The sequence below is a fragment of the Guillardia theta genome (genome assembly GCF_000315625.1).
Source record: "Guillardia theta CCMP2712 unplaced genomic scaffold GUITHscaffold_10, whole genome shotgun sequence".
In the NCBI taxonomy this organism is placed as follows: Eukaryota; class Cryptophyceae; order Pyrenomonadales; family Geminigeraceae; genus Guillardia; species Guillardia theta.
In genome coordinates this window covers 793,683-803,413 of record NW_005434664.1, presented here as the reverse complement: position 1 = coordinate 803,413, position 9,731 = coordinate 793,683, and the positions used below count along the sequence as shown (strand labels likewise).

The 9,731-nt window shown below is 58.2% G+C and overlaps 3 protein-coding genes across 3 annotated transcripts in view; 1 reads left to right on the top strand and 2 right to left on the bottom strand.

Annotated features, from left to right (window-relative positions):
* GUITHDRAFT_102526 (hypothetical protein) overlaps nucleotides 1–103 on the bottom strand; it is a gene marked incomplete at both ends in the record, with an annotated part of 1,255 nt that extends 1,152 nt beyond the window's left edge. Inside the window, one exon of the mRNA XM_005838836.1 lies at nucleotides 44–103. Within this exon, the coding sequence (XP_005838893.1) occupies nucleotides 44–103 (60 nt within the window). The remainder of the gene's footprint in view (nucleotides 1–43) is intronic.
* A 1,042-nt stretch (nucleotides 104–1,145) lies between these two features.
* Nucleotides 1,146–4,304, top strand: GUITHDRAFT_161465 (hypothetical protein; the record flags this gene model as incomplete). Its single annotated transcript, XM_005838835.1, has 16 exons — nucleotides 1,146–1,328; nucleotides 1,374–1,853; nucleotides 1,998–2,029; nucleotides 2,052–2,079; nucleotides 2,123–2,176; nucleotides 2,236–2,277; nucleotides 2,410–2,477; nucleotides 2,528–2,590; nucleotides 2,761–2,960; nucleotides 3,031–3,086; nucleotides 3,171–3,220; nucleotides 3,452–3,524; nucleotides 3,554–3,603; nucleotides 3,650–3,742; nucleotides 3,788–3,836; nucleotides 4,115–4,304. The coding sequence occupies 16 exons, from the start codon at nucleotides 1,146–1,148 to the stop codon at nucleotides 4,187–4,189; spliced, it is 1,596 nt and encodes a 531-aa protein (XP_005838892.1). The 3' UTR covers nucleotides 4,190–4,304.
* Nucleotides 4,305–5,439: 1,135 nt separating this feature from the next.
* GUITHDRAFT_102524 (hypothetical protein) lies at nucleotides 5,440–9,497 on the bottom strand (the record flags this gene model as incomplete). Its single annotated transcript, XM_005838834.1, has 19 exons — nucleotides 5,440–5,485; nucleotides 5,631–5,765; nucleotides 5,816–5,870; nucleotides 5,915–6,123; nucleotides 6,277–6,344; nucleotides 7,052–7,248; nucleotides 7,309–7,362; nucleotides 7,409–7,457; nucleotides 7,525–7,586; nucleotides 7,733–7,798; nucleotides 7,849–8,142; nucleotides 8,255–8,312; nucleotides 8,380–8,431; nucleotides 8,477–8,649; nucleotides 8,702–8,748; nucleotides 8,793–9,058; nucleotides 9,102–9,247; nucleotides 9,295–9,346; nucleotides 9,406–9,497. 19 exons carry the CDS (start codon nucleotides 9,495–9,497, stop codon nucleotides 5,440–5,442), a joined length of 2,121 nt encoding a protein of 706 aa, XP_005838891.1.
* Between the last annotated feature and the right edge of the window lie 234 nt (nucleotides 9,498–9,731).

The window sequence follows — 9,731 nt, the reverse complement described above, 5'->3', positions numbered from 1 at the left end:
AACAGAGTGAGGAACGAGGAGCAAGCGCACAACATGGTCAGACCTTGTGCACCGGCAGGTGGTTCCGTTGCTGGAGCAGCCACTGCTTCGTCAGACTGGACATAGGAGGCAGACAGCCTGTAAAGAGGGAGGGAGGGAGGGAGGGAGGGAGGGAGGGGAGGGGAGGGAGGGAGGGAGAGATAGTCAGTGAACATGGTCCGCTCAGCATCGTCATGGCTCTCTGATAGAAGCAAGACCCTCTGAAGTCCTCAATGTCCTGTCCACGCTCCCTCCTCCCCCCTCCTCAAGGATCTTCATTTGAATTGATCCAGGTCCTCTATCAGCTGACGCTCCTGCCCCTCCCTGGTTCCCTCTCTGCGCTCCCTTCCCTTCCACATCTTCTCCGTTAGCATCTCGTGCTCGTCCTCAGCCCTGCCCATCTCGCCCCTCTCCTCCTACCTCCGCCGTCCCCTCCCTCCCCGCTCCTCCCTCCCTCCCTCCTTCCTCTCCCACGGGCCCATTTTCTTCTGTTCTATCTGCCCCTCGTCCAGGCTATATATGCTGTTGAGGCGGACCTGGGTATGTTCCCCGAGCAAGTGGAATGCAAGAGCCAGTGGCTGGAAGGGAGGCCCTAGGAGGCAGAGAGGAGAGGAGGGGAGAGGAGGGGAGAGGAGGGGAGAGGAGAACGAGAAGGAGGAGAGGAGAACAGGGCAGGATGAGATAGAAGGGGAGGTGATGGGAGGAGGGGAGGTGATGGGAGGGGAGGGGAGAGGAGAGAGGTAATGGAGGGTTAGGAAGCAGGGCTCAGGAAGGAACAGGACGGGTTAGGATAGAGGAGTGAGCTCAGGAGGGAAGTAGGGGCAGATGAGGAAGATGTGGGAGAAAAATATCGGTGGATGCGATGATGGCGGTGGTGGCGGGATTGAGAGAGCAAGAGAGCGAGAGAGGAGACGAAGGGTTGTCGGATGAAGAGGGAGAGAGCAAAGCTGTTGTAGCAGATTTTGCCAACCAACATAGAGACACGTGAATGGAAGAAGGACCTGAGTAGAGGATGGAGAAGATGGAGATGGTGATGAGGTTGTTTTGCATGCCGCGCAAGATCTGAACGTTCGCGATGAAGCAATTGATGTGTTCCCCCCGCACAGGTGCATGCAGACAGATCGGGAATGAGCCTCGAGCTCCAGTCTCTCCCCGGCGCACGGCAGGTGCAGAGGATCCTGATAGGACGGAACGAGAAGAGGAGGGTCGGCTACATCAACCTGCTGCTCCAGTCGCCATCCCCGGATGTCGACGAGCTGCGGTACATGGGCGTTCATGGAGGGTTTCACGACAATGGCACGAGGAGAAAAGTGCGTGCTGCATGCATGTCCTCGCTCGGGTTCACATCCTAGCAGGTCTGGCCGATGCTTGTTGGTCTATCGCACGAAGATGGAGGAGGAGGAGGAGGCGGAGGAGGAGGCGGAGGCGGAGGAGGAGGAGGAGGAGGAGGAGGAGACGAAAAGCCAGGTGTGGAGTTGGAAGGCGATGGAGAAGCGGGAGCAGAGGGAAAGGGATCCGCACACGGGAGCGTGAGCGAACAGGATGAAGCATGCTCGAGCAACGTCTGCCCGGACCCTCTCCCTTCCGAGGAGAAGCACAGATACTACGAGCAGATCGAACTTGATGTCACTAGATCAGCAACACACCTCGGTACTTGGCATCCAAGGAAGCTGGGAGAGAGGGGAGGCAGGGGAGGCAGGGGAGGCAGGGGAGGCAGGGGATGCAGGGAGGCAGGGGAGGCAGGGGAGGCAGGGGAGGCAGGGGAGGCAGGGGAGGCAGGGGAGGCAGGGGAGGCAGGGGAGGCAGGGGAGGGAGAAAGGGAGGGAGGAAGAAAAGTGAGGGGAGGGATGCGAGGAGAGGGAGGGAGGGAGGGAGGGAGGGAAGCGTTTTCATGGTGAACCAAGGAGCCCAGGGCTATCCCGAGATGAGATCTCTACCTTGAGGAGGAGGTTGTCGAGCACCCTGCATGCTCTATTCAGGTCTTGTCTCTGCCTGCCTTCCTGCCTGCCTTGTGAGAGTTTGTTCGAACGCAGGGAAAACACACAGTTCCATTACTATCAGGTGCGTCAGGATCCGACGGTTGATGAGTTTACATGCACCGCAGGGCTTCCATGACCTAGCCTCTATCATCTTGCATGCGTTTGACGACGTGGAGATGGTGCGTGGAATTCTTGACGACCTCGGCGACATCTCTGATCCAGTTGCTGCCTGCTGCAGTCGAAGCAAGTGATCTTCAGAGTCATGAAGCTGTTCTTGAAGGTGAGCGGCTCGAATAGTCCTCCCCCTGCCCTCATCTCCTCCCTGCACCCACCTTACCTCGTCCCCATCCTGCCTTGTCATCCCCTCCCTCACACTCTCCTTCCCTCGTGCCCGTCTCATCGGGTGTGACAGGAGGCCATGGGCGAGGACTTGAGCATAGCCAACGACGCGCTCTCGCTGCTCGTCCACCTCATCGAACGGTTGCTGCTCGTTGGATCTCCCCGTGCAGAGCTGATGTCCTCCTTGTCAGAGATGACCGCGTCCTCGCGCAGACTCTGTGCAAGGACGGAGTTGGCCCGCAGTTTGCGTTGAGGTCAGGCTGAGAGAAGGAGCTCCTCGTCGTCTCCTGCGTCCTCTGCACTCCCTCCGTTCCCTTGCGTTCCCTGCTCTCTTGCTCCTGCCTCGTCCCCGTCCCAGCCTTCCCTCCCTCCCGTCCTCTCGCTGCCCGTCCTCCATATCTCCCTGTCTCACCCTCCTCCTCAGTTGGCTTCTCACTTGGTTCTCCCACGACGTCCGCAACGCCCACCAGGTCGAGAGTCCTTGCAACGACCTGTCAAAATTCCCTACCTGTCAAAATTCCGCTAACAGAGCAGAGCGACAGGCTTTCAGGCTCTTCGACTCCTTCCTCTCCTCGCACCCCCTCCTGCCTCTCTACACCGCTGCCGCCATCATCAAGTTCCGAAGTAAGAAAGAAGGCCCCGACCCACCATACCATGCTCTCGCTCCTTCCCATCCCTCAGCCCCTGCTGCCAGGTGACGTCATCCTGGACCCGGCCCATGATTACGCCGAGGTCCACATGCTAATGCAGGTTCCTCCACCCCTCCCTCGCTTCCTCCCCTCCCTCCCTCTCTCCTCGTCGCTCCTCCTCGATAATTTTGACGTGCCGTTGAAGAAACTTCCGGACGATCTCCCACTGGACGTCATCATTGCGCAAGCGTCCAGGTTGACCTACGTCTGCTGCTGCTCGCTGTGCTACGACACTCTCTGAGCTTGTGCCCTTGCTGCTGCTGCTGCTGCTGCTGCTGCTGCTGCTGCTGCTGCTCTTGCTGCTGCTCCCCCCTCCCCCGCCTCTCTTCCTGCTCTTGCTGCTGCTCCTGTTCTTGATCAGGATGCTCTTTGATCTCTTGGGCCCTCCTCGTTCCTCTCCTCCCTCTTCTCCTCATCTCATCGCAGGTCGTTCACCAAGTATCCTCCATCACGAGCTGTCGCTGCGCTCGCCCTCCAGCAAGAGGCGAGCAGCCTGCGGGTCAGCAGCAGCTGATGATCAGCTTGCAGATGCGCTTGTCCCGATCTCGCTCATGGCTGTCCCTCCCGCTGGTGCTGAGGTAGCAGCGGGCGCGACCTGAAGCTCCTCCCCTCACGCCTTGCCAGCAGGAAGGGGACGAGGAGGAAGCGAGAGCCGGAGGAGGAGAGGCGGGGGATCTCGGCCATGTCGCAGGAGATGTTTGTCGTCCCCTCCAGGAGGTCGGTCGCTGTGAGTCTCCCGCTGGACTTGACGCGCACGAGCAGAAGCACAGCTGGCGACGCTGAGTCGATGTGGGAGACCAAGAAGCGAATAGTGAGTAGCTGTAACAGAATCTTCTTCTTCATCCGTATCCCCTCCCCTCCTCTCTCTCTCTGCCTTCCTCCTCCTCTCCTCTCCGCCCTCCTCTCTCTCTCTGCCTTCCTCCTCCTCTCCTTCCCCCCCCCCTCATTCTCCTCTCTCCCTCTTCTCTCTTCTCCCGCCCTTCCTCCTCTCCTCTAGCTGCTTTTTTACTTGTCCTCTCCCTGCCCCATCCTTCCTCCTCTTCTCTTTCCTCTCCTCATGCCTCTGCTGACTCGCGTCTTTGCTGGCAGACGAGCATGTCGGCCGCTATCAGCGTCTTCATGTTCCTTGTGGTTTCTCGCATCAACGAATACTTTTACGGATAAGAGGAGGCGAAGGACCGAAGAAACTCTCCTGCTCTCCTGCTCTCCTGCTCTCCTGCTAACTTTATTTACATCCAGCCCTCTCATCTTTTGTTATTTACACAAATCCTGAATCCTCAACAACTTCCACCTTCTTCCCGCTTTCTCCTTCCTGTGTCCTCGTCCTCTTTCCCGTGTCCTCCTTGTCTTCGTCGATTCCTTCATTATTCACAGCTCAGAGGAAGTTTCATCACTCCGACGACTCCGTTCATGCTGCCAACCACCGCACAGGAGGGAGCGACTTGACTCCAAAGGAAGCGGCAACACGGACCTGCGCAAGAATAAGAGGAGGAGGGGGGGGGGGGAAGGGGGGGGAGAAGGAGGAAGGAGGAGGAGCAGAAGGAGGAGTGGGGGAAAGAAAAGAGGATAGAGCAGGCAGAGAACGTGCGGGAGTGAGGCAGGAGGGGGGGAAGGGGGGAAGGAGTAAGAGAGCGAGTGAGATGAGAGGACAGCAGAGAAAGGGAGTTGGGAATGAGATTGAGTGCAGGGGGAGGAGAGGGAGGAGAGGGAAGGGGAGGATGGAGAGGAGTGAGAGGATAGACAGGAAGGGCGGGAGGAGAGGAGGGGGAGAAGAGCGGAAGGGAGGAAAGTAGAAGGGAGGAGGAGGGGTACTTGCCTGTGACTTCCGGCGAGATCCAGGAGGAGGAGGAGGAGGAGTGAGGTAGACCCCGCGCGATGAACCTGCCCCTCGTCATGTCCAACGCGCTGATCTGAAAGGAAATGAGAAGCTGTGTGTGTGAGTGGGGGCGAAGGAGGAGGAGGAGGAGGAGGAGGAGGAGGAGGAGGAAGATGATGAGGCAGAGGAGGAGGCAGAGGAGGAGGCTGAAGAGGCAAAGGAGGCAGAGGAGGAGGAGGATTGGCAGCGGTCATGAATAGGAAAGAGCAGTAGCACGAGAAGTGAGGATGGTGGTGGGAGGAGGAGGCAGAGGAGAGAATGGGGTGGGTCAAGACCGTCGCATCGCTGTAGCTACAAACAATCGCCTTGACTTCATCAACAAACAGGTCGCAGAAGCCTCCCCTGACAAGCATTTACCAGCTCCTCCCATCCTCCCCTTCAACACTCCCTTGTCTCCTCCCTCGTTATACCTTCCTCTGTTTGCTATCCCTTCCTTTCCCTTCCTATCCTTTCCCTCTCTCCCTCCACTTCCCCCCCTTCCCCTCTCCTCCTTCTCCTCTTCCCTTCCCTTCCCCTCTCTTCCCTTCTCCTCAATCCCTTACCTGTGCATCACGTCGCAAAAGTTGCAGGACTCTTGAATGATCCTACAGAGTCCAATCGCCCATCATTCTCCATTCGTTTTCCCCCCTCTTCCTCTTCTTCCCCCCTCTTCTCCTTTCCCTCCCTGTCCTTCCTCCCGCTCCTCTCCCTCCCTTTCCTCCCCCAACTTTCTGCCCCCTCCCTCCACACCTGCTCGCCTTCCAATCGAGCTCAGAGCTGAATCTCCCTTTCTTCACCTCCTCGCTGCTCCACTGCGTCTTCTCGCTCGTTGCTCTCCTTCCAATCGTCTCCCCTGCTTGCACATTCACGCACACTCCCATCCTCCTGCACACCCTCGTCATCTCCCCTCCTCCCCAGCAGCACGAGGAGGCAACCGCAGATCGAAGCACGAGAGCTCCTCCAGCGTGTCCACCGTCACCAGCATCCTCCCTGCCAGCCGCGTGAGAGGAGGAGGAGACTGACGTCCAGCTGACCGTTGGGGCTGCAGCGCAGGGTTGACAGGGCTCGGCGAGGGAAACCTATCCTCCCCCACAGCAGCTCCTCCTCCGAGGCCAGCATGGCGCGCTGACCCCATAGCCAGTGGATACCCCACTTGTCCCACACGCTCGAGCAACGGAAGATTCGCTCCTCCGGGTCGCGGGCGGACGCGCGAGAGATGCTGCAGACAAGGTTCGCCTTCCTCCTGCTTCCGTCTTCAGCCCCTCCTGCTTTGCCCCTGCCCCTGCTCCTGCTCCTGCTCCTGCCCCTGCCCCTGCTTATTCCACTGCTCCTGCTCCTGCACTTCTTCTTGCCCCAATATCTCGTCTTCGTCCTCACTCCTGCTCTCTGTCCTCACCCGTCTTGCCCTGAGCTTGCGCGAGGGTCGTAGAAGTTTACGATCCCGTCGTGCATACCCGCTATGATCTGTAAACATGTCATTAAGACGGATGATTGTGATGAGGTGATGAGATGAGACGAGACGAGACGAGATGAGATGAGATGAGATGAGATGAGAGGAGAGGAGAGGAGATGAGAGGAGAGGAGATGAGATGAAGATGAAGATGAGAGGAGAGGAGAGGAGAGGAGAGGAGAGGAGAGGAGAGGAGAGGAGATGAAGATGAGAGGAGATGAGATGAGATGAGATGAGATGAGATGAGATGAGATGAGATGAGATGAGATGAGATGAGATGAGATGAGATGAGATGAGATGAGATGAGATGAGATGAGATAAGATGAGAGGAGATGTGCTGTACCATCGGCGAGCATGTAAATGTCTCATTCTCCTTGCTGCAGCTCCAGGGGTCGACCAGGGCAATAGCAGCCACCTCAACATCATGTCATGGACGAGTTCAGGTCGACTTGTCTTCACCTTCCCTCGCCGATCCGACTGAGCGCTGAGACACAAGAGTGAGCAAAGTCTCATCAACACGTCAAGATGCCACGATCATACATAGCTCCTTATACTCCTCAACACAGCAACCTTTTCTACCGTGTTTCCTCTCGGACTTCCTGCCTGCCTGCCTGCCTGCCTGCCTGCCTGCCTGCCTGCCTGCCTGTTCCTCTTCAACATCATTCCCTGGTGTCTGACTTGTTCCAGCACAACTTCTCCTCTAACAGACTCCACAAGTCACCTGAACAAGCACATTCCCCTCTCGCAGTCCCACAGCTTCACCCTCCCGTCTGCTGCACCAGACGCTGCCAGCAGCTGGCGCAGGAGTCAGCGCAGCCTCGTTGTCAATCGCATGCGCCCAAACATGAGTTGCTTCATCCTTGCTGCTGTCAACGCACGTGATCGCTGCTCCGTGCCCTCTCATCAACATGCTCGACGCTTCCCGCACAAGTCACCGTCAACCCTCGCTCGCATCCCAGCATGGCAGTCGGTACTCACCCCCCCCCTTCTGCTTGCTCACGCTCGAGACGGACAGGCACCCGTCGTCTCCCCCTGCTCCCACCCCCCTTCAGAGCACGAGGAGCAGCTCCATCCCAACCTGCGATGACCACGGGGTGGTGCGACGAGCTCAGCGTCCTCACTTGGAACTGCGACGTGACATCCGGCACAGGAGCAGGTCAGGGCAAGCGGAGGAGGGCACGAGGTGGTGGCAACCTGCCTGATGGACGACTTGTGGGGTCGGAGGATGATAGCATCGGCGCTGTTTCCCATGTCCTCTGGAGCAGCGAGGTATCACAAGCAGCAGCGACACAACAACATGGTCATGTCTGCTCCTCAACGTGACTTTCTCCTCGCATCCCACACATCACGTGACCGTCTTCCCTCCCTCCCATACGGCCTGTCGAGACCTCCGATCCCTCACCTGCTCTCTTCACCCCGTTGGTCCCTGCCTTCCACGCCATAAGCTTGCCGTTATTGAGAGCAGCGACTGCAGCGACTGTCAGCCCTCCAGGAGGAGAGCACTGAAGCAGGTGGCACCGAGACTCTTTCCGTCCGAGGACGACTGCACGTTCACCATCTTCCCATCGTAGCTGCGATGATCCCTCACAGCCAGCTCCTTGATCCCCGTGAACGGGTCCACCAGGTCGCCGCTCCCTCCACCTTCTGCCGCCCCCCCCATCCCTCCCGTCAGTTCACTCGGCGGGGCCCGCTCGTCTCTCTCCTCGCCCTCACCTCTCCAGGAGAATTCTCGCAGCGGGAGGACGTGGATCGACTTGCTCAGACCCACGGCCAGCAGGAGGTCGTCGTCTCCTCCCCGCAGGTAGGCAAGGCCTGGCAGGCATCCAGCATGTCAACAACCCAGAGATCGCGCTCATGTGAACATGTCACCGACATCATCGCAACAGCCCCTCTCTACACGCGTCACATCCTCGTTCTATCTCACCTGTGACTGCCGAAGTCGACGCCTGATCGCCCAATCTCGACAAGCTCGCCACCACACCCTTGGTTCACACCTCAGTCACCTCAAATGCACCCATGCCTGTCAAGCAGCGCAGTGGGCCGCCGCACCTTAGAGCTCGTCTCCCTCATATACCACAGCAGCTCGCTCCTCCACATGTCCCTTCCACGCTCGTCACGATCTTCCAGCTACCAGCACGCGCATCACCGGAACACGTTCTTGATGTTGGCAGCAGCAGAAGCAGCAGCAGCAGCAGTGTCCCGTCCACCCTTGAGAGGTAGGCAGTGAGCTGCATAGTCCGACCCGTCGTCAGAGTTCGATGCCCCTGCCATTACTGCCTGGCCTTCCCATCCCTTCCTCCTCATGTTCTCCAGCCAAATCTGACCAACCTCGTCACTCCCTCTCGAGTCCTCCCCGAGCCCAGGGACCGACCTCAGCCGAGTCGACGGCGAAGGAGAAGAGCTTGCAGACCAGCGAGACTTCAGCAACGTAAGAGCAGCATAACGGTAGACGACCAGTTAACCTTTGAGCAGGTGGCTCCTGTCGATCTTCGATATTACCTTAGTCAACAGGTCTGTCGGGAGAATGCTGCTGATGTTGTTGACAGCGCTCGAGCACGCAACAATCTCAGACTGAGGCCTCGAGGCCACCCTAGAGCAAGCATCCTGCCCCGCCCTTGATGCGTCCTCCTCGTCTATCAAACACCGGATCGCCTCGATCAGGGTGATGACGTTGTCTGAATCAATGCCGTCGGACTTTCTCTCGAACTCAACAGTCTTGCTCTTGGTGCTGCGATCAGGTCAGGTCACACCACCTGAGGTTGAGGGTTCACCATGAGAAGCAAGCGTTGCGTGCAGTGACACATGCTTGTATCTTCATCATGAGTTGCTCGCTGTATCCACCGTCCTCCTCTCCTGGCTCCTCCATGCACACCACCGGCCTGATCTCAGGGTATCCCCGCGGTATGTGAACTCGGAGCTGTCAAGCAAGGTGAATAGCTTGAAAGACGCCATGAACGCAATCACCCTCGTCATGTTGAACTTGAGCTCTACAACGGCGATGAAGCCCTCTGTCAGGCTGAAGACAACAGGTCTTAGTCATTCTCGAGCAAGGCAGAATCTCATTCGCTCATGGACCTGCAGGGTCTGACGATGTTCTCGATGGATTCTTCGTACATGGCCGAGATGGCAGCCAGCTCATCCTCTCCTTCTCCGTCCTCACCATCCATGAGGGAAGACAGAGAGAGCGAGAGAGGAATGCTAAACCCTTCTCAGCGAAGAGGAGGTCTGAGAGTAGTGACGATGCTGACAGGAGGAGGAGGATAGACTGATGAGGAGGATAGGAAGAGGAGGACAGGAAGAGGAGGATAGGAAGAGGAGGATAGGAAGAGGAGGGGGAGGGGGAGGAGGGAGGGGAAGGAGGAGGGAGGAGGAGGAGGAGGAGGAAAGAGGGAGGAGGAGGA